Here is a 23,792-nt window from a genome sequence, read left to right on the forward strand (position 1 = left end):
TGAACACATTGAAAAGCCTTATTTTATATTCTGGGCTCTGTGGTTTCAGTATTTGAAGTCTACCTTCCAAATCTGCTTCTCTTTTCTACCAGTTCTTATTCATGGTAGTTTTTTCCTTGTGATTTTTTAATTATGAGCTTATATATTTTGGGGAATTTCATCTGCTGATATCCTTTGAGGCTTGGATTGAGAGCGCATGTCTTCAAAGAAGGTTTGCTTTTTTTTTTTTAAGATTTTATTTATTTATTTATTCATGAGAGACACACACACAGAGGCAGAGACATAGGCAGAGAGAGAAGCAGGCTCCATGCGGGGAGCCTGATGTGGGACTCAATCCTGAGACTCCAGGATCACGCCCTGGGCCAAAGACAAGCGCTCAACCGCTGAGCCACCCAGGCATCCCAAAGAAGGTTTGCTTTTGCTTCTATGAGGCATTGGCACCTTAGCAACTAGGAAGCCTTTACACTTGATTCTTAGTTTAGGTTTTTTTGGAACTGGAGGACTTGTGAAATCGGGCCTCAAACCTGCAGGACAACTGGTTGGTACACACACCATCTCAGGTAGTCCTGCTTTCTCTTCCACTGAAACCAAGACCAAATGAGGTGGTCACCCTTTGGGTGAGTGGAGGATCCTGGATTATGTGAGTCTCCAATTAAGAGTCTCTAGCTTGGGGACACCCGGGTGGCCAGTGGCTGAGCATCTGCCTTTGGCACAGGTCATGATCCTGGGGTCCTGGGATCAAGTCCCGCATAGGGCTCCCTGCTCAGAGAAGGAGCTTCTTCCCTCTGCCTATGTCTCTGCCTTTCTCTGTCTCTCATGAATAATAAAATCTTAAAAAAAAAAAGAGTCCCCAGCTTGTGCAGCATGGTAGCTTTGTCTTCTTCAGCATGGCTCTTAAGATTGAAGCTTTTGGCCACTAGAATGCATAGACAGCCACTGTGTGTAGCACTCTCCTCTCTGTCTGGATTCATGAGTCTCCTTTGCTTTAGCCTCTGCTAATCTCTCCTACTCTCTTACCAGCAAAACCAAGTGTTCAAAAACGTGTGTGGGGGTTTTTTGTTTGATTCAGCGTGTAAAGCGTTTTTAAGTACGACTGTTATTTTTTAAAGAATATTTATATTCACTATTGCTGGAAATTTAAATTTTCATTCTGCAACAAGTTCCTTTTTTTTTAGAGGGGCACCTCTATTTTGTAAATCATCTGCGGAGAGAGATGACTGAAAAGACCCAGATTTAACAAGTGATCAAGCATGGCTGTTATCAATTAATTCCATTTCCAGGTTTGCTTCCTGCCCCCACCCCCACCAGCCAACTAGGTCTTCTATTTCCAGCCCTCCGAGGCGGTGTGTTAGAATTCAGGCACCAGCAAGATTTCATAGACCCTAATTTTTTAAAAGATTATCTTCCTTTAGAGAGGAATATAAATGATAATTTCTCCCATAAAAGGCTGCTCAAAAGTTAAGACTGCATTAGTTTCCCTTAGTAACACAGCATGGATATTTGATTTATTCATTAATTCAACAACTTTTAAATACTATGTGCTAGATACTCTGAGGGAAGCCTTCTCTAAGGTGAAGCATTTATTCAACAAACATTTATTAAGTTCCTACCATGGTCGAAGAACAGGAAAAACAGCTTGAATAAAACACAGAGGGAAGAGACAGCCTGGCATCTTTAGGGGCCCAGAGTAGGTTAGAGGGAGGGGGCCAGAAATGGGGCAAGAAATGGAATGAAGGATCCACACATTTATTTACATCTTCTTGAGCTTATATTTGTGTTCAAACTGCTGAAACTTTCAGAATTCATATACATTCTTTACTTTTTAATGCTCAAATTAATATTTTAGATTTAGATTCAAATTTTAAGCTTTCACTAAAATACAGTATTTAAATATGTCAAGGTCTAAATCAGAAGATAAAACAGAAATTTTGTGTTTCATAGTAGCCCAGTAACCCATTAATCGCTGGGTTAGTGCCAAACTCTGGGCCTGCCATGGGTTAGGGTGGCCCATGGGGTCTCAGATGGTGGGTTGGGAGCAAATACAGGAGAACACAGCAGAACCTTCTTGCATATAGTATCAGGCTGGGAGTCCCTGCCTGTGGGAATGCAGCAACCAGGAGTCTACAGGAGAAAGTTGAGACTGTGCCCCAGAAGTCAGGCTGGACCACAGGGAAAAGACCAAGTGGCAGCATCTGAAATCACAAGGAGGACTTGGGTTCAAGGCCAGCTCCAGGGCACAAGCAGGGTGCAGATTCTAGGTTGGAAGGCCAGGGAAACTTTCTCTGCATCTGTTACAGATGAACAGATCCACAGAGGAGTTTAACTCAAGGATGACTATGGATCCTAGGACAGGGTATGTCTCCTCAAGCATCCTTGGAATAAGCAGCCAAGGCCTGTCATATAGAGAGAGCAGCCCCAGGGTCTGTGACTGAGGAGCTCAGCTCTCCAGCAGGCCAGGCCCTCAAGGATTGGGACAGGCTTGTCTAATTGCCACACATTCATCCCCACCCCTGCAGAGCTGTACCCACATCTACACAATGAGAATGTGGGGCCTGGCAGATGAGGGTTTGTGGGGGGGGACTCTGGGTAGGACTTTGGGAAGACTGAACGACATATCCCTATTGATTTCTAGGATCCAGTGGTCTGCTTATCAATGGGGAGATTTCCTGGCATGACTGAAATAGAGTCAATAACAGAAGCCTCGCGGGGGGGGGGGGTACAAATATGACACTGCATCCCCTTTCAGAGCATAGAGGTATCAGACTGCCTGTGACAGGTATATGTGCTTGAGTCAAGTTCTTAGGGGGACAGATATACTTGGTTCTGGCTTTATTAATGAATAAACAATGAACCAATCCCAGGACTAGGCCTTCTGAGAGAAGACAGCCCAAGTACTTCTCTGAATCTCTCTCGTGATAGCATGGGTTTCCTGAAGGCAAGAAAGGAACGAAACGTCACCACTGTCCCTGGGGCTTTCGGGTGTTGCAGGGTAATCTAAACTATAGATCATCCACTCCGTGGGCCACCCCTCGGCCTGAGGCCCAGGTTGCCATGACCGACAGAGAGAAAGGGTAGAGGGGAATGTACACAGCCCAGAGTGGTTGAAATTGCCCTGTCCTCCCCCATCAACCTTCTCAGTGGCCCTCCTTGTCTCCCTCAGGCCCTGCCCTGTAAGGTTCCCCTTCCTGCCTCACCCCCTTAAACCCACTAATGAAAGGGAAAGGAGAGCATCCTCTGGACGAGGCCTTCTGGAAGGTGTCAGAGGCGAGGCAGAGCCACCCTGGGCTTTGAGTGGGGCCCACCTTTCAAAGCCAGAGAAGTGGTGGAAGAATGTTCTAGGCAGGGAGCAACAGGAGACAATGCACAGATCCGTTTGCTAAGATTTCACAGCTCCAGAAGGAGAACGGGGTCACATCAATCATATGGAGCATTTTACGATCGTCTTCAATGCTAAGCAAAATGCGAACCTTGATCTATAAGCCATGAGAAATCACTTACATTGGAGGGAGAAGGGCTAAAAATAAGAATTAGCCTTAATAATTTAGAAACAATAACTGATACCGATACAAAGCACAGTTGTTTCTCTGACCCTGACAGCGATCCTGGGGCGATAGTGGTGCTTAGTCTGGACGTAGATACAGTAGAATGAATTGCAATAGAATGAATGAATGGCTCCAATATACAAGCCCCCTGCTCCCATCAAGGCTTCATTAGGAAAAGGATGCCAGGTTCTCTGTGCAGGTGATAAGCAGAGAAGGATAGAAGCACCCCCTTTGTTCCATCCATTCCAGAGATGACCAGGCTGTCACTGAGCAGTGCCCCTGCCCTCATCTGGACTGGGCTCAGCAGGAGGGGTGAGGAGGGCAAGGTGATCTGGGACAAGGTGGGAAGGAGGCCGTGCATGCTAGAAGAGCAGCCCCCAAATCACTGCTAGTCATGAGAAGGATGTGCTTATTAGTGGCCAAATTTCACTCCAGGTACTGTGAACGCCTCTGGAAATCTCTCCCAGGCTTTGGTCTGGAAAACTTAACAACTAGGCTGTTTCGGTTCAGACCACACAGACTGCTTCGGGGCTGCCTGGCTTTTCTGACAGTTCAGACACTTCATGGGAGGTTCATAAACGTTCTGAAGTATGTTTGTTATTAAACACAACGGGACCAGTTTATACTGCTGGAGAAGTCTTCTGGAAATGCATTTTTGCTCTCCAGTGAGAATAAGGAGGAATGAGAAACACAGGTATGATTAGGGAAAGACTGGCAATCAACCTTAGATTGACTTTTGTCTCATTCTGTTTGTGCCACTGGAAAACAGTGTGCACAAGGCTAATGAAATGCTAATGTGTGCTTCACGGGCAATCAGCGGACAGGTATAAATAGAGTGGCCAAAGAATAAAATAGAATGGCTTGCTGCAAACTCAGATACTGTTTAGGGAGAGGTATCTACCTGTTAACGTTTTGTATTTTTCCATCTGTTACTACTCCCTCCTTTCGATTTTCCTTCCAGAGGCTCAAACTAGAGATACCACATGAGAGAGGTGGACTTCTTCAATCTGTGCAAGATTGGGGAGCATCTGGGTGTCTCAGTGGTTGAACATGTCTTTGGCTCAGGGCGTGATCCTGGGGTTCTGGGATCAAGTTCCACATCGGGCTCCCTCCAAGGAGCCTGCTTCTCCCTCTGCCTATGTCTCTGCCTCTCTCTGTGTCTCTCATGAATAAATAAAATCTTTAAAAAAAAATCTGTGCAAGATCGGGCACGTTGTCCTTCCATCAGTTACAACTATACAAAACATGAGCCTGGAAACTGATTTGAACCCTGGGATTTAGAAAACTTTGGATTTGTATAACATACAGTATATTAAGGCCATGGGTGATGGAAAATTAGACCGAAGTCTAATCCTGCTCTAATTTAATGATCTAAGGGTGAGCGCTTGGATGAGGGTGGCCTCAGTTTCCTTATCTGAAAAGAAAGATAATAGTACCCATCTCATAGGGTTATTGTGGAAATTAAATTCTCATTAATAAATGACAACATGCACTCAGGAAATACCAGCTATCATCATTATGTTATTAATATAGGTTTTGGGAGGCAGATACAGAATAGGTAACTGTGGCAAGGGCAAGGCGAGAGCAAATCCCAAGGAATATCAAATTATGGTATCGTTTAACTATCTGAAAGGGACTTTCAAAACTCTTCCAACCCCTCTCTGGTGCCCCAAAGTAGTTACTCAGTCCTTGCTTGTAGGCACAGTTCCCGTGACAGGAAACTGCAGTCTCAAGCCAATACCAGAGAGCACCCTTGGAAAGTTTCTCTATATACAGAATCTAAATCTAACCTCCTACAATTCTCACCTATAGGCTTCGTTTCTTCCAGAGTGATAGAGAACAAGCCTATACGGCACCTTTCAGTTTTTAAAATGATCGTCACTATATTTAGACTCCTCTAAATTAAACTACCCCTGTTCCTTCAAGTCTTCTTCAAAAGAAATGTCTTCTAATCACATCGCCATGCTGGTCCCACTTAGATCAATGGTTCTCAACTGGAGCAACATGTCTAGAGACCTTTTAAGTTCTCACCAGAAGGGCAGAGCTACTGCTGGCATCTAAAGATAGAAGCCAGCTGCTAAAGATCCTACAAGGCAAAGGACAGCCCCCAGCAACAAGGAATTATCTGGCCCAAATAGCCAATAGTGCTGAGCCTGAGAAACCCTGTCCTAAACAAATATGTTAATCCATGTTCTTCTTAAAGCATCGGCCAAAAATCCCTCCCCAGATGAGTGTCCTCTAATGTTGCCATTTTACTGTCATTACTTTGCTATTAAATTAGCCTAAGACCCTGGTAGTTTGTGGCCAGTGGTCAGTTCGAGCCCCTTTCATGTTTTGCTGCTAGCCCAGATATGGCACTCGGGGCCACACGCCCACTCAGAAATCACTCATCGGTGGTGGCATTCTCTCCTGCCAGAGGCGGTCTTGCAATCTTCTCCAACACAATATCCAAGGCCATCACTATCAATCATTCAGAAGAAGTTGGTGTGCAAGATGCAATCTATTTCCTGGTCATGTCTCCCTGGTTTTGTGGCATTGAGGCCCAGGCAGGATGTAATCCTGAGGCCTGTGCTTTGGAGGACTCCCCCCATAAGACTGTGTCGTGATTCTTAGTGGCAGCTTGAAGGAAGACAGGATGCCTCAACCTGATACTCAAAAGCACCCAAGTCTCTTCTGTGCAATTTTCTCAAACGTCTTCCCCAAACAGAAAGCCATGCTGTCCACTGCCATGAAAGCAGTGTGGACAGAGCAAGGCTTCCCAGGAGGCCCGCCCTCCCACACACACTGCTAAAGCTCCACGTAACAGTGTCCTTTTTGCCAATTGGTTCCTGACCCTCCATTTACCACTTCAAATGCTCATGCTCTCAGTTCCCCGGATCAATACTGGCCCTGATTGTACCAATACAAAGAGATAAAGCAGGGGACTATAGAGATGGGGAAAACGTGTTGAGGAGACAACAATCTAAGCCTCTCAGAAACCTAAAACCGGTAGTAATCAATATCTAGAAAATAGATCATTTTACCTTGAAGCCCAACACTCTCTTCCACGTGGTATTTAAAAATAATTCCTTTTCTCCTTTTATGGGGGGGGATGGAGAGAAGAGAAATGTTTTAGATAGGCTAAAATGTCTTCAATTTCAGTATTCTTTATAAACTCAGTCACTCGGTTAGTTTCTGAACAAAGTAATGTATTTGATTTATTCAAATATTTACTTGATTTACTCAAATACTCTGCTTGATACATTTAATTTAAAAGTATAATTTATTCAGATTAATCATACGTGTGCTAACTTAATTGACTTTTCAGAGTTTTAATCATTTATCATTTATTCAAGTGGAGGAAAGCTGACGATCTGAAGGAATGTGGTATCTATCGGTTCCATTCGTATTTGGGAAGGAGGCAGAAACCAGAAAACATAGAAACCACTAATGTTTGGATCAAACAGAGAGCGCTTTGTCAGAATGTGTGCCCTATACACAGTGTAGCAGATCCAGAAAGCCCTTGTTTTGGGAACCGGAGCTAGAGGAGCTATTACAGGGGTGGGGATGAACTAGTGGCCTCCTGCCACATGGGAACTTTGTGGCTTGGTGTGGCTTTCAGGTTTGTTTGTGATTTCCTCAAAAAATTTTAAATAGACACCTGTACTTGGGGCTCCCTCCCCAGAGAAACACATCTTAGGCTCACCTCTCCATGTACCCTCTGTTCCAGAAAACTCACTTGCTCATGGTACCTTCAGTCAGTGTCTCCTCAATAGTGTCTGTGCATTTTTACTTTTTTTTTTAAGATTCTATTTATTTATTCATGAAAGACACACAGAGAGAGGCAGAGACACAAGCAGAGGGAGAGGCAGGCTCCCCAGAGGAACCTGGGATCATGACCTGAGCGAAAGGCAGATGTGCAACTACTGAGCCACCCAAGTGCCCATTTCTGGGCATTTTTAATATCCCTGGAAGCTTCTGGCCCTACTGAGCTGTCTGCTTTGGCTGTCCGAGTCATCTCCCGATGTTCCAAGTGTTGTTTCTGTTAGTAGACTGATTACAAAGTCACGTAGGTTTTGAGTGCTCTGCCCTGAACCCTTTTTCTCCCCACAAGCCTGGCTCCTCTGCTGTGCGACTTTGTACAGCATGAGGCCTTTCTGGAACACACATAGCATGTCGTCACAGAAATGCCTAATTTCTTTCAAGGCAACAGCGGCAGAAGCAAAGACGTGGGAGGGAACCCAACAAGGCCATCTTCAGGTGGTATAGATGTGTTTGATGGAATCCAATTACCCACCCCATCCCCCTGCAAGGCTCTGAGTCCTGCAGCCCCTGAAAGCCCCTTCTCCCGGCCCAGAGCTCTGAGTGGGATGCTTGTGTCCTGACCCTGTCCAGGCAGCAGAAATACCACTTTTCTTTGGGTTTCGGGCTTAGAGAGACAGTCTGTAGCAGCATGAATTGGCTAAATATATTTCTCAATGAAGCCTTTCTCTTAACCTTCTCTGAAATTTGTTAATGGAAATACACTTTGAATTTCCCTATTTCACTCAGATTTAAAATACTTCCTACTCCCTGGGATTCCTGTGAGAATATGTTCCTCTCTTTACCAACGCCCTGCCCATATGTGTCTAGTATTATTGCAGTGCACAGGTGTGCATGTGCATGCATGTCTGTGCATGTTGTGTGTGCATGTTTGCATGTGTGCCTCTGCGTGTTGCATTGCATGTGTGTGTGTCTGTGTATGTTGTGTGTGCATGTGTGTCTGTGTATGCTGTGTGCGTGTGTGTCTGTGAATGTTATATGCCCTTGAATGCGTCCATGTCTGTTTATGTTGTGTGTGTCTGTGTATGTTGCATGTGCGTGCGTGTGTGTTTTATCTCAGCTATCCTGTAAGCTCCTTGAGGGCAGACCCTTCATCCCTATATGTCCTCCCTATTGCCTAGGAATGTCATTCACACAATAAATACTTAATCAATGCTTCCTAAACAGATCCTCCAAAAGCATTGATTTTCCACCTGGGCCCTTCATAAGGTGTGTCTAATAAGTATGCACTGTGAATTCCAATGCAGCGGTTAAAAGACAGTTTTTGCATTAAAAATGTCCCCGCAGCATCGTTATTGGAAATTATTCTGGAAAAGTAAAAACCAAAAAGCAATGTCAGAACACCTTATGCGAATATTTTATTCAACGTCTTAAAAAATTAATAAGCAGCAGGTGGGAATTATTTAATTTGGCTGCTCTGGGCTCCTGCTTTCTTTTCCAAGGCTCTAGAGGTTGCACCGTTTCCCACGGGAATGGCAGTGCCGCGCCAAGCTCAAGGTGATGCCTGCTTAGAGAAATTGCTGAGAGACAATCAGAGAAACATGCGGGGCTGCACTCCGCCTGGTCCCTTACCTCCACTGTCGCCTGCCTTCTTGTCCCCGGAGTGGCCAGGTATCTGTTCAGAGCCTTTGCTCTTCCTGAGAGAGAGGACAGCACATGCGAAGGCCAGCGGCGGGGGGATGCGCGATTCTTCGGGGCAGCTAGAGTGCAGAAACCCCGGGGAAGTGAGGGGAGGCAGAGGCTGGAAAGAAAGCAAAGTACCCCCTTTGAGAGGCCATCGAAGGACACATCAAAGAGTGAATCATTGGGACTTCTGGATGGTTCAGCAGTTGAGCATCTGCCTTTGGCCCAGGGCCTGACTCCGGGGTCCCAGGATCGAGTCCTGCATCGGGCCTCCTGCGGGGAGCCTGCTTTTCCCTCTGCCTGTGTCTCTGCCTTTCTTTCTGTGTCTCTCATGAATAAATAAATACAATCTTTTTTTAAAAAAAAGAAAGAAACAGTGAATTGTTATCACAGGGGAGAGAAGAAGACACTCAAAGTCTTAAGCAGAGGACGATTATGACTATAGTTCAGTTTTGGAATCATTCTTACAAAGAGCTCAGTAGTGGAGCGGGGAGGGGAGGGGGACGGTGTTAATCCCCAAACAGCACCACCAAGGAGACACATACTCTAACTTAGAAGCATGTGCTTGTTGTGTAACCACAGCCGAGAAATAAGAAAGGGAAGAGCTGATATTTATGGAAGCTTCCCACATTCCGGGTACTATTCCAAGTGATTTTTACAAACCACTTCACTCGTGTTAGCATTGTGTTAACTCATTTAATCTGAACAAGAAGGAACGGGAAGTCACTCGACTGGAAGCGGTGGTGCCGTGGCTCCAACCTGCAGGCCTGGCCCAGAAGCCATGCTTGGGGCCTCAGCATATCTACCCTCCCTCTGATCCCTCCGGCTCCCACTTCCCGCTAGGTTGTCTCCCCTCACCGCTGTTGTATAGAAACTCTGAAGTCACCGTGAGGCTGGCAGTGTGAAGAGTGGGTAGGAGAGGTCCAGCCTGAGAACAAGGGAAACCGTTAGAACACTGTAAAAATGCTGGGGAGACATAGTGGTGAGTGGGGGGGGGCAGTGAAGACAGAAAGGAAGGGATGTCAGAGAAATTAAGGAGCTACTCAACGGTGCTTGATAATACAAAGGAGAAAATGCTCATTGGACACCAGCACTGAGCCTGGTGCAGGGTATTTTTGATATTTTTGATGTATCAAAATACTATTATGTTGCCATTATTACCAGATGGACTACTCCCCAGGGTTAAGGCATAGCTTTTTTTTTTTTTTTAAGATTTTATTTATTCGTGAGAGACACAGAGAGAGGCAGAGACATAGGCAGAGGGAGAAGCAGGCTCCCTGTGGGGAAGCCAATGTAGGACTCGATCCCAGGACCCTGGGTTCAGTCCCTGAGCCAATGGTAGACTCTCAACCACGGAGCTACCCAGGTGCCCCTAAGTCATAGCTTTTAATAACAAACCTAAAGCCAACAGCTGCAGGTAGACTTGTTTATAGTAAAAAGCAATATATGAACAGCCCTTTATGGATATGCCACAACCACTGTCTAATTTGATCTTAAAACAACCCTTTGACATAAGTTTGCTAGGGCCGTTGTGACAAAGAACCACCGACCAGGTGGCTTAACCTGCAGAAATATGTTCTCTCGCCACTCTAGAGACTAGCAGCCCACTTGTCAGCAGGGTTGGTTCCTTTGCAGCGTCAGGGAGAGTCTGCTCCAGGTCCCCCACGAGCCTCTGGTGGTTTGTGGGCCATCTTGGTTGTTCCTCGGTTTGTAGATCTCTGCTTTCATCTTCATGAGTGTTTTCCCTGGGCATGTGAGTTTGTGAGTGTGAATGGTGTGTGTGTGTAGGTAAATTTCCCCTTTTTATAAGGACCCCAATCATATGGGACTAGGGGCCCACCCTACTCTGGTATGACTTCATCCAACGAATTACATCCTCAAAGACCCTATTCCTCAGTCAAGTGACCTTCTGAAGTCCTTGAGGTCAGCGCTTCAAAATATGAACTTTGGGCCACGGGGGACACACTTCAATCCCTGACGACCTAAGAGCGGGTAAAGCAGAAATTACTCCTATTGCCATTTTCAAGATGAAGAACCTGAGTCTCAGAGAGAAGTAGTTGGTCCACGGTAAGCAAGACACTGGTTCACAAATGCAAGTCCGCCCTCTGGCCCGGCAGTCAGAGGGAGCCAGATGGTGCCTCTTGCTCAACTTGTGTCGCTGTTCTCACCCACTTGGAGCAGTGAGAACTGAGGCTGCGTCGACGTAGGGAAGGTGGTCAGATGTGTCTCCCCTTGGAATCAATGGCAGATACCCGATTGCTAAAAGCCTCGTTGGGCTTATTCCATTGCCGTCTCTCCAGCTGCACCTCGTGATGGCTTGACCTGCAGGCAAACTGTTGACTCAAAATTGTTTCTCCTAAGTCTGTTGTCTCTGTCCGGTGGGCCCTTCCCAGAGCCCAGGGCGGGGGGCGGGGGGCCAGTATGTGGTGTGCGGGTACAATGAGCCCATTCAGGGCAGAAAGTAAAAACTTCCTGGCTTCCCTTTGCTCTCTGTGGCATCATTCTTTGCCTCCCTGTGCGTCTCTTTTGTCTTGCTCTTGAGTAACATCGGTGTGGGTGTGGGGACTGTGTGAGTTGCCAGCAGTGAGCGAGTGTGGCCAAGGACACCTGCCTGGTGACTATGCACAAGGGCGGGCAGCGATGGGCCAGCTCCCGGGAACCCCTCTGCTGGGCACAGCAGCTCTGACCTTCTGTCCTGCCCAAGTCATTCTCAGCAGCTAAAGCTGGGGCCCCTCGAGGAGCCCAGGCCCGCCTGGAGGCAGCGGGCAGAGCTGGGCGTCTGCACTCATCTACTCCCTCCCCGACCAGCGCTGCGAATTAAGGGAAGATGCTTAATCTCCCTGTGTCATTTCCTCATCAGTAAAATGGAGATGATAAATTTGCTTGCCTTGCAAGGTTATTGAATAGATAAATGATATAATCCATAAATGGTGCCTAGAACAACATGTCTGCCAAGTAATTCTAGCACTTAGCAAATACAAACAATACTTTCTTCCCCCCCCCACAAATGTTATTTGTTACTTTGTTCATTGAAAACGGGCAGGATACATCTCCAGAAGCTAACCATGGTTGTGTCCGGATGATGGCATTGCAGGTTATTTTATTGTCCTTTTTTTTTTTAAACTTCTTTGTATCTTCTAAATTTTCTGTAATAGATATGCATTCATTTAATTTTTATTTATTTTTTTAAGATTTTATTTATTTGATAGAGAGCGCATAAGCAAGGAGCGTGGCAGGCTGAGGGAGAGGGAAAAGCAGACTCCCCGCTGAGCAGGGGACCCTAGGATCATGACCCGGACTGAAGGCAGACACTTACCCAACTCAGCCACATTATAAATAAGCCAGGTGCCCTATTACTTTTTAAATAAGAGAAAACAAACTGCCACTGAGAATCTACAGGGTTGAGAGGGAACTAGGGATGAGAAGAAGGTACAGGCAAAAACATGACTGTCATCCTTAGTGGAGTGTAAAGTCGGTGGAAGGAGACAAGACAGGTAGATCATTGATGGGCATTAATGCTTTGTGTGGGCTGAGTACCTAGAACCCCTCCAGTGGCACCTGGCACTACAGAGATGTCATCAGTAGTGCCCCAACGATTTTGGTACATGGTCTCTCCCAACTTGGAAATAGGACAATCAGATGACACACGAACTCAGGTAAAAGGGTCACTCCTCTCATCTCTCCCAGCATCCCAGGGGGAAAGGGATTGTTGACAATTCCTTTCTGTGGCACCTCTTTATAGGAAGGGGCTTCTGGTGAAGACAGGCTGAGATGCTCCCTGTAGACCTCTGACAAATGACAGACACAAACCCTAGTCACAAAGTGGCATGTCAAGTGAAATGAAGAGTAATTTCCTGTTTCTCTATCTCTCCATAGCATTATTAGCGTCATCATTATTTTGGCTGGAGCCATTGCCCTTATCATCGGTTTTGGTATTTCAGGTATGTGATTTCTCGTGTTACCGTGACCCACTCACCCCTCACCATTACATTCCCGACTACTCCATGGGGTCAAATGGAAAGAGTGTGCTTGGACTCAGGAAACCCCAGAGCACACTGGTTCTTCTGCTTATTGACTCTGCTCTCTTCCTCCGGTATAGGTGGGGAAATGTCTACGTCACCAAGTAGCTGAGAGAACCAAATGGGATGATTATCAGAGTGTTCTCTCTACCAGTCAGTGTAGAAGAGGCCGCTCTGGTGTGGTGGGAAAGGGCTGTGGCTGAGCCATTCTATCAGTGGTTGGGCAGATGATTCCTGTGCAATGAAGCTTCCTCTGACACATCGAAGAGTTATCAGGTCTTTGCACACAGGGGTCTTAGGCAAAGAGAACACTGGTTATGATCACTGTTCATGTAGGGAACAGATGCCACCATGTGTGGATGGTGAGTTTCTGAGTGCAGCTGATGTCAGTGGCAGGAATACTCTTGTCTTTCCTCTTCTGTATGGACCATGTCTTGGAATCATCCATCATGGACATCACTTAATTAAGACATTAAGTGAGTTAGGCCAGCAGCTGTCTTCTCTGAGGCAAACTGCTCCATTTCCCCTAAACTGCCTGGCTTGGGCCAACATTTCTATTTTAACTTAGTCTGCAGCCAAAGTTGTCACATTATAACTTTAGTTTTTACGGTTCCACCTGCCTTTTCTCTCTGTCCCTCTCCTTTGATGTGAGTGTACTGCCACCATGTAGTGGCCACAGGCCTAAATGAAGAAAACTTATGATAGATGTGTTTGGCTAGAAGAGGCATTATCACTTTTCCTCACTTTATCAAAAATAGCTATTTTGGAGCACCTGGCTGCCTTAGTATAGCACGTGACTCTTGATCTTGGCATGGTAAGATTGAGCGCCATGTTGGATGTGGAGATTACTTAAAAAATAAGATAAAAATATATATTTTAAAAGGGTATTTTTGTCTTTAATCCATTTTTCAATGGGATTATCTTTTTCTTTTTGATTTGTAGGAATTCTTTATATATTTTGAGTGCAATTTGGTTTATATGCATTGTAAAATCTTGTCTTCTACTCTATGGTTTGCTTTTTCACTCTATTTTTTTTTATTTTTAAAAAATAATTATTCATTTGAAAGAGAGAGAGAGAGCATGAGCAGAGGGGAGGAGAGGAGCAGAGGGAGAGGGAGAAGCAGACTCCTAATGAACAGAGAGCCCAATGCAGGGCTCGATCTCAGGACCCCAGGATTATGACTTGAGCCAGGGGCATACACTTAACTGACTGAGCCACCCAGGCACCCTTTTTCACTCTCTCAGTGATGTCTTTCAATGAGCAAAAGCTAATAATTTTAACCTCGTCCACTTTATCCATCTTTTCCTTTATACTGGATCTTCTCATAATCTGTTTGGCTAAGAAGCATTTGCCTATCACAAGGTTATGAAGGTTTTTTCCAGGTTATCTTATAGAATCTTCCCTGTTTTACCGTTCACATTTATATCTTATATTAAGCATCCAGAATTCATTTTGCGTATTGTGCAAGATAGTGGTCAAGATTCACATGTTCCATATGGCTCTCTAGTTGACCAAGCACCATTTGTTAAAAATACTGTCCCTCTCCCACTTCTCACCAAGTGCCATTTTTGTCATAAATCAGGTATCTAAATGTGTATGGATCTGTTTCTGAATGTACTAGCCTGTTTCATTCTAATATCCCTTTCTAATTCATTTTCTTTTTTACGTTATCTCTTTATTCCTAATCTTGGGCATTTTGTGTGTGTGTGTGTGTGTGTGTGTGTGTGTGTCTCATCTTAAAGGTTTATGAGGTTTATGAGGTCAACAGTAGCTTTGAAAGAACCAGGTTTACGTTTGATTTTTACTTTCTCTGATTGTTTTCCTACTAATTTTGGCTTTTATCTTTACCGATGTCTTTCTGCTTTGTTTTGCTGTCTTTTAACCCTTTCTTCTAAAATCTTAAAATAAGCACTTTGTAAAAGAGTATGTCCAAGAAAGCCAATAAATAGCTTTTAGTAGATACTGTCATTCAGTTTTCCAAAATGATTGACTAATTTACTCTTCACCAGAAGTGTATGAACGATCCAGTGCTCCATGTCCTCACCAACACTCAATATGGTTGAATCTTGTTGTTCCTATTTCCCAATGACAGAGGAGACTGAGTACATGTTCATATGAGAAACATAATGTTGATTGACAGAGCCAGACACTAAGCAGTACATTCTGGAGAATTCCATGTATGTATAGTTCAAAAACAGCTAAATGAATCTGTGCTATTAGAAAGGCAGGGGAAGAAGGAGGAGGTAACCATTAGGAGGAACATGAGGGGACTTTGGGGGATAGTAAAGTTCTAGTTCTTGGTGTAGGTTGTAGTTACATGGAATGAAATTGTGATAATTCTTCAAACTGCATAGTTATGATGTGTATATTTTTATGTATAGATGCTATACTTGAATACACTCATATATATACAGATATATTACAAATATATTTTATAAAATATGTGTATATATGTTTGTGGAAATAAAATATTGACTGATAAAGCAAATATTTAGGGCTAACTTTTAAAGATATCAATGCATACATTTTGGTGCCTTCCTCGTTTGGTTCTAACTTTTCTTTAGTTATAATTTACCCTATTCTGGATCTTATATATCACTTTGAATTAAAAGCCTAGAGTTTGGGATTCCTGGGTGGCTCAGCAGTTTAGCGCCCGCCTTTGGCCCGGGGCGTGATCCTGGGGTCCTGGAATCAAGTCTCGCATTGGGCTCCCTGCATGGAGCCCGCTTCTCCCTCTGCCCGTGTCTCTGCCTCTCTCTCTCTCTCTCTCTGTCTCTCATGAGTAAATACATAAAAATCTTAAGAAAAAAAAAAGCCTAGTGTTTGTCTTTCACTCTGAATCTTAATAACTGACCTTTTTTGGGCTTAGGGCTAAATGGCTTGGCATCAGAGCCCAAAAGTATCTTTTGCTTGTCGGTGGCTTTGACTACCCTAGGAAGACTTTTCACATTGTCCCAGCTTCTCCATGAAAGTCAATGTTTTGGGAGGCCTGGGCGGCTCTGTGGTTAAGCGTCTGCCTTCAGCTCAGGGCGTGATCCTGGCGTCCCGGGATCAAGTCCCACATCAGGCTCCCTGCATGGAGCCTGCTTCTCCCTGTGTCTCTCATGGACAAATAAATAAAATCTTAAGGAAAAAAAGTCAACATTTTGCCACTCATACTTTTTCCTGTTACGTAACTATAGGGACCTTGAGTATGTAACTCAGCTCCCAGAAGAGGATGTTCAGAGGGTACTCCCTAAGTGCTTTTTGAATGGACAAGTGAATGGATGCTTGGAGAGGCAAATACATAAATAAAAACAAGTCTACTCAGTAGACTTGCTACTCAGCAATATTCCACCAATAATATTAAAACCCTACTACCAATGAAGAGGTTTTCTGCCTCCTTCCTATTTCACGGGGTAAAAGCTGATTATGGATAAATTGGGCTGTTTGGATAAAATGAGCTATTAATTCAACACTCTAGTTGGATTTTTCTCAATTGCTTTTATTAAAAAGACTATATAACCCTTACCTGAGAGCATCATATTATCACACTTCATATAAATTCAAAAAATGTTAGCTGGCTTAGTACACAAGGTAGTGAAATTAAGGAAATGGCATTACGAAGGTGATGATGATATCTTTTGAATCCTTCCTATGTGCACCTCACTGTACTAAATAACTCTACATAATTATCTGATTTACTATTCACAAGAAATAAGAGATAAGTATTATTACTACATCCTGATAAGTACTCACCCAAGGTTGCACACAGCTAACAGGTGGGACAGTTGTTTCAAGCCCTGCTAATTTGCTTCAGAACCCACACTCCTCCCTGCCAACCTGTGCCAATAATAACATTCCTACAGAGTTGTGGCAGAGAAGGTTGTTTTCTGATTTGCCTTGAAGGCATTATTCCTGAGACTATAGCTTTTAAAGACAGAGATATTTCTAAGTACAGAAAAAAATTATATTTCTTTGAAACTCTCCTTGGGCCATTTATGCCATCTCCTCATAGCCATCCTACTCCTTATACGTACCAAATATGGACACTACAAAACATAAAATGCGTTTGAGGTAGACTGTTTGGAACAGAGGTGGAGAGGCACCCATTAACCCCTGGGCATAGGACAGCCTTTGTGGATGACACCCTTTGAGGAGGAGGGAGATAGGTAGAAAGGCCCCTGACCCTATTTAGCCCAGTCCTGTGCTATCACTCCCTCCCTGGATGACTTCAGAAAGCTCTGTGTAATGGAAGAGTTTAGGAATCAGACAGAGACATTCTAATCTCAGGCCTGACACTAACTGTATGTCCTTTGGGACATAACTTCCCAAAAATAGTTTCCTCACTGGTAAAATAGTCAGAGTCATTGTGGGAATTAAATGAGAAAAGTGTTTGTGAAGTTCCTGGCACGTGAGATAGTAAATGGCTAGTATTGTTTTTTATATGGATGGCATCGGTGCTTAATAATCATTTGTTATGATTAATGCATGTATATAGCACTTCCTAAAACTTGCACAATTTCCTGGCCACACCAGGGCTGGCTTCCTCTGAAGTTAGAGAGGCTGGGGCAGGAAGCCACAGGACACTGCCTCCTAATAAATGCTGCTGCATCTTTGGACACTGGATAAGCCAAGCAGGCATGTGCTTATGGCACCCAAACAGTAGACTTAACAAATTGTTTGAAAAATATTTGAGAGAAAGAGCAAGATTTTTGTTTTAATTGTAGTCATCTCAGAAACGGCTGTTGGCCTTTCTTATTTTTATTTTGTGGTTTTCAATTGCTTTTATTTTTACATAAGGTGGGGATACCAATCTCTGCCTATCTCAGTCTGGCCACTGAGATCAGCAAGACATTGTAGAAAGAGGACAGGCTTAGTTCCAGACGAGATTGCGTTTGATACTATCTTCACTGCTTGCTAGATATGGGGCTGTAGGCAGCCATTTACTCCCATGGAGCCTCTTCCTCCTCATTTATTAAATGGGCATAATGGTAATTCTTACCTCTCATGGTTCTTGGCAGGCTTAAAACAAGTCACTATACCTGAAGCACTTAGTATAAAGTGTTTCCTTTCCTCCTGGTGCTCTGATCTGCAGTCTTTCCAAAGGATTCTAGTTCATAACAGCTATCGATAACATTAAGACTTAACATAGGGCAGGGCGGGTACTGTTAAGCTCTTTACCTACCTTGCATCATCCGTCCTTTCAGGGATCAACGGAGGGGGCTGCTACTATCATTAACATCTTCATTTTACAGATGAAAAACGATTTGCCCAAGGTCACATATCCAGGAAGTGGCACAGCTATAACTTGAACCCAGACAGCCTGATATCCATTCTCAAATACCAGCTGCTTCCCACATTGTTCCTTCATCTAGCCTGGCCCAGCATCCTTCCGAATTTCTTCTCGTGGAAACAACTGCTATCTCCAAACCTCTTCTCTTCTCTGGCAAGAGCGGTGCTCAAGTTGGTGTCAGTTTAAAACTACCTGTTACCACCTTTACGCCCTGTGCTGTGGTGTCCTTCTAGACAGCTGGGTTCCAGCCCACGCTGAGCGACCATTGTTTGAAAGGCTCTAGGATGCTCTCTGTGCTGCTGGAATGTATAGCACTTGCCTTACTGAGCCATTTCAGAAGATAGTTCATTTCCCAGGCTTTATCCAGTGGTACTGGGACATCCCAGATTCATAGTTTCTGTAAAGAATCCTTGCCTTGACAGAATTACCTGTAATCTCACATTCCAAGAAATTTCTGCTCCTATGGCACTGGGCAATGGAATAGTCCTCCCCCTGTGTGAAAAAAAAAAAAAAAAAAACACTCAGATTTTGGCTTGCTCCTCTTTTATGGCGCCTCTTTTCCCATGCAAGTCAGAGCTGTCATAGTGATTAAACCTCAAGGGCTAGAGAGTACATTTTCAGTAAGTAGCTGGGTCTTCCAACTTCAAAGTACAAATCTGTGACTGTTTCAATTAACAGAATTCTCTATCAATAGATAACTGCTTCAAACCCACCTCCTAGAGCCCTTTTATCCTTTGGCTCACCAAATTACACAAGAGCCACTGGTGGTTAAGAGATTGGAGAATCCTACCAGGCCAGATTATGTTTCCTAGAACATAGCTTTTTGAGCTAGTATTTGTTTGTGAGTTTGAATACAGATTTCTTTCTTTTTTTTTTTTTTTTTGAGAAGAAATATGTATATGGTGTTGCTTGTTAATTAAATTTCATTGAATCACTTTTGATCATTGTTTATTCACCTAAAAAGTGTTTATTGATTGCTTTTTGGGTGCAATGGCTAGGTCCTCCTGGTTTTTTAAGTTCTAGATAGTTTTTTATTCCTCTTTTTGATTTGATGAGGGGAGGATTTAATCATTATACTCCTTCCATCTGTCACATCTTTAATGCAACCTTAAATGGGCTAGAGCCTGTAGCAGGTCCCTGGGGTACTCCACACTTGCCTACTTTCAATCATTAAATTCTCTAAGAGATATTCCAGCAAATTCTCTACCTTTGGGCTCAGGGCCAACACATTAAAATTAATTCGGTAGCAAAATTACCAAACTAAGATATGTCATTACCATTTCATTCCCCCCATAAACTGTGTTAATCATGTATGTTTTCTGAAAAGTAATTTTTCAATTCCACTTTAATGGCACTTTATAAACTACCATCAGATTTATTCTTGTTCTAACACAGTTACATTTACTCCAAGATTTTATTGAGAATCTCTGCATTTTCATTGCCGCCTTTTTCAATGGCTCCCATTTCTCCAAAATTTAGATGTGATAATCCTGCCGAATGTTTCTTACTCCCACAATCCTTTTGGATAGAACCATTATCTCAAACAGTGCCTTGGTTTCTAATGATTTCCATTCATTCATTTATTCATTCACTCAACAAGTGCTATTTTTCTTTGTAGAAATGTGGCACTAAACACTCGTCTTACTTGACTCAGGCTGCCATAACAAAACATTATAGACCGGGTGGCTTAAAAAAAAAAAAAAAACAGAAATTTATTTTCTCACAGTTTTGGAGGCTGGAAAGTCCTCCCCAGGCTTCAGGTGGCCTCACCTCTAAGGCACCATCTGTGGCCTTCTGTCTGGCCTGTTGAAACAGAGGCAATGGCCCCATCCTTTGAAACCAAGGACATTTCAAGGAGCCCTAAGGATCTCTCAACCACCTTTAGGGTTATTCTTCCCTTTTCTGGAAGAATAGCACACATTTATGGCTAGATAGCTCTACTGTCCTGTCCTGCAGGATCTAAGAAATCTGACAGCCTTCCATCATTTTGCCTCATTTTTTCTATTCCCTTTAATTTCTCTGTTCCCGTTTGGTACTGCTGCTGATGGTATTCCTCTATTCCTGGCTTCTGCTGAGGTGGCTGATTAAGCCTAGGAGTAGCACCTATGTTCCTCTTTATCATATGGCTGAGCAGCCACACTCTTAGTGTTCTCTTCCAAACAGAGTTCTCATTTTTTGCAATTTGGATAGGTTGAGAATTTTCCAAATCTTCAAGTTATGGTTCTTTTTTTTTTTTTTAATTTACTTATTTAGTTACTTATTTAGAGAGAGAGAGAGAGAGAGAACATGTGGGCACCCATGAAGGGTGGGAAGCAAAGGGGGGAGGGAGAGAAATCCTCAAGCAGACTCCCTGCTCCCTGCTGAACAGAGAGCCCGACACAGGGCTCAATCCCAGGACCCTGAGATCATGACCTGAGTGGAAACCAAGAGTCAGCTGCCTAACTGAGCCACTCAGGCCTCCCTGGTTCTTTTTTACTTAACAATCTCTTCTTCAATCCATCTCTCTTCTTTCCCACACTTTATATAAGCAGTCAGGAGTAACCAAGATACTCCTTCAAACCTTTGCTAGGCATCTTAGCTAAATATCGAATTCCATCACTTGTAAATTCAACCCTCCACAAAACACTAGAACATAGTTCAGCCAAGTTCTTTGCCACTTTATAACAGGATGGCCTTTCCTCTAGTTTCCAATGACCTGTTCCTTGTTTCCATCTAAGCCCTCACCAGAATCTCCCTCAACGTCCCTATTTCTGGCATATACCTTAAAACGTTTCCAGCCCCTACCCATTACCCAGTTCCAAAGCCTCTTCTTAGGTATCACTTCTCAGTACCAAAATTTGTATTAGTCAGGGTTATCCAGAGAAACAGAATCAATAGGATTGTGTGTGTGTGTGTGTGTGTGTGTGTGTGTGTGTGATGAGAGAGAGAAAGAGAGAGAGAGATTTAGAAGGAATTGGCTCACATGATTATGGAGGCCGAGAAATCCCAAGATCTGTTATCAGCAAGCTGAGATGCAGATGGTTTAGTTCCAATCTGAGTCCAGAGGCTTGAGAATCAGGAAAGCCAATGGTGTAGTTCCAGTCCCAAAACTGGCAGGCTCAAGATCCAAGAAGACAGTGTGTTTCAGTTCTAGTCCAAAGGCAGGATAAGACTAATGTCCCAGCTGAAAGCAGTTATGTGGTAGGAGTTCCCTCTTAGGCTTTTTATTCTATTCAGGTCTTCCACTGATTGGATGAGCCCCCCCCCCCCCATATTAGGGAGGGTGATCTACTTTACTCGGCCTACTGATTAAATGTTAATCTTACCCAGAAACATCCTCACAGATACCTCAGAATGTTTGACCAAATGTCTGGGCACCCCATGGCCCAGTCAAGTTGACACATAAAATCAACCATCATAGCATTATAGGATTTACAAAAACCATTAAGACAGTTTCTGTCCTTGGAAAGCTTACAAATTTGTTCTGGGGACAGACGACACACAAGGTAGAAGGAGACAGCTGCTATAATAAAGGCAAGGGAAAGTGTTATGGGAGAGTAGAGAATATATTAATTTTGTCTTGGCAGATCAAAAGAGGGTTTCATGCAAGGGCTGCCATCTGAATAGCCTTGAATATAAGTAGAATTTGGATAACCGGTGATGAAGGAGAGGAGGAAACTATAAATTGTAGGTGCAAGATGAACGGGGGTGTGAAGATGCATAGTATAATTGTATAACCAGTACTAGCCTGGAATGTTTTAGATATTAGTCTATCAAGTAAAAATAATTGAAAAGCAAATTAAATCTTTAAAGTAGTGTTCAAGAAAATGCCAAGACAGGGGATGGGATGTGTTGCATTCATATTATACAGCAAAACTTCATACTATCCTCCTCTTTCGTAATTCCTCTCCCAAATCTCCCACATGAATGACCACCACGCATGGCAGCTGCTCCAAAGTCTCTCTTCTCCCACACTCTAATGCCCTCATAACATCCTCCTATAATTTTCCTGCCATCAGTAACTCTGTTTTTTCTAATATAAATCCATCTGGCTCAGTTTCTCCAGGGCTGTCCCTCATCCATTACCTTCACCTACTTTCCAAAGGACTAGGAGCCAATTAGTTCCAATCCCTGAGGGGCAAGAAGAGGTGAAATGCTAAGGATATCCTTATGTTCATAATGTTTCTTTCTGAAATCTGAAAAATATCATGTATACTTTGCTTACGTATTTTTCCAGCGAAGGCAGAAAATGAATAAATCACTTGATATACATAAACAGTAGAGACTATGAAAGGATGTAGCAGGAAATGAGACTGGAAAGGTGGCAAGAAGAGCTAATATCTACGGGGCAATCACCGTGTGCCATGCAGTATTTATACCATGTAGCATTTAGCTTTGAAGGCCATGCTGGTTCGTCTGAACTTTAGTCCACAGCCCTTGGGAACCATGAAGGATCAGTGATTATAAAACTGACATGTCCAAATTGTGTTTTAAGGTCTACCTGTAGGATTAATGCAATTTTACAAAATAGAGTGGATGGAGGCAAGAATGAGAGGCAGGAATACCAATAAGGAAGCTAAGAAGTACAGTTGAGAAGTACCCAAGACTCATCAGTTTGGACTTCTGGGGTTGTAAGAAGGAGAGATTTGTGCAGACTGTTTTAAGATAGTGTTGTTTAAAGGTTACTCAGTGGAAACTAGACTTGAAAACTCTCAGGATCTAAGACAGCTCTAGGGATGGAGGACTCTCTTCATCTTTCTCTCTCATGTCCTCTCCCACACACTTCTTTGTAACTGTTCCACTCTCCTCTTGGACTCAGATACCCCTCCTCTCCTTCACTTCACATCCAATCACAGGAGGAGCCTCTCACGAAGATTCAGTTAATTAAATCACCTCTCTAGACATTCCCAGTCAGCAGCCTTCAATGAGGAAAGAACAGTTGGCTAATTCCTCACAGTCTGCTCAGGCCATCCACTGGGCAAGTCAGGGAGAGGCCGTGGACATGGCTGGCATAATTTATATTTCTATTACTGGTATGTTTGGAGAGGAGAGGCTGGCTTCTATCTTAAGCCAAAAATCAATTTAATTAATTCTTCATTATACCATTGCTTGCACTATAACCTTAACCACGTCACTTATCTCGTCTTTGCTTTGGTTTCTTCATTCATTCAAATGGAATACAAGAAACCCCACTTTAGAATTTAGCATTCTTCCGAACTGCTGGCCACATTTAGTTAACATGAGGTTTCACTTCTGTGCCACTTCTGGTTAACTAAGAATAACAATACCTTATGTGTGTAATTACAGTTTGCAAATCAAGTTCACATCCATTTGATTTGATCCACACAAGAACCCTTCCTTTAAGGTAGGTAAGACAGATATCATTACCTCCATTTTTTGAGACCCAGAGAGGTTACATGACTTATTCAAGGTCATACAGCTATCAAGTGACAAAGCCAGGACTTGAATTCTCATCTTCAAACTCAAAGTTCAATGTGTTCTCCCCTTGTTTCCTCTCAAGGCTTGGGTTGCTTGTTCTCAAAGAGCAGATC

At 43.5% G+C, this 23,792-nt stretch overlaps 1 protein-coding gene across 3 annotated transcripts in view; it reads left to right on the forward strand.

Moving 5' to 3' along the window:
* Positions 1-23,792, forward strand: part of VTCN1 (V-set domain containing T cell activation inhibitor 1) — a 55,104-nt gene that overhangs the window by 17,679 nt on the left and 13,633 nt on the right. For 2 of the 3 annotated variants that reach the window (XM_072769619.1, XM_072769618.1), the window contains exon 2: positions 12,843-12,907. The exons of the other annotated variant lie outside the window; for it this stretch is intronic. In XM_072769619.1, the coding sequence (XP_072625720.1) occupies positions 12,843-12,907 (65 nt within the window). The remainder of the gene's footprint in view (positions 1-12,842; positions 12,908-23,792) is intronic. 3 annotated transcript variants of the gene reach the window in all.

This window comes from Canis lupus, chromosome 12, assembly GCF_048164855.1.
Source record: "Canis lupus baileyi chromosome 12, mCanLup2.hap1, whole genome shotgun sequence".
Taxonomy (NCBI): domain Eukaryota; kingdom Metazoa; phylum Chordata; class Mammalia; order Carnivora; family Canidae; genus Canis; species Canis lupus.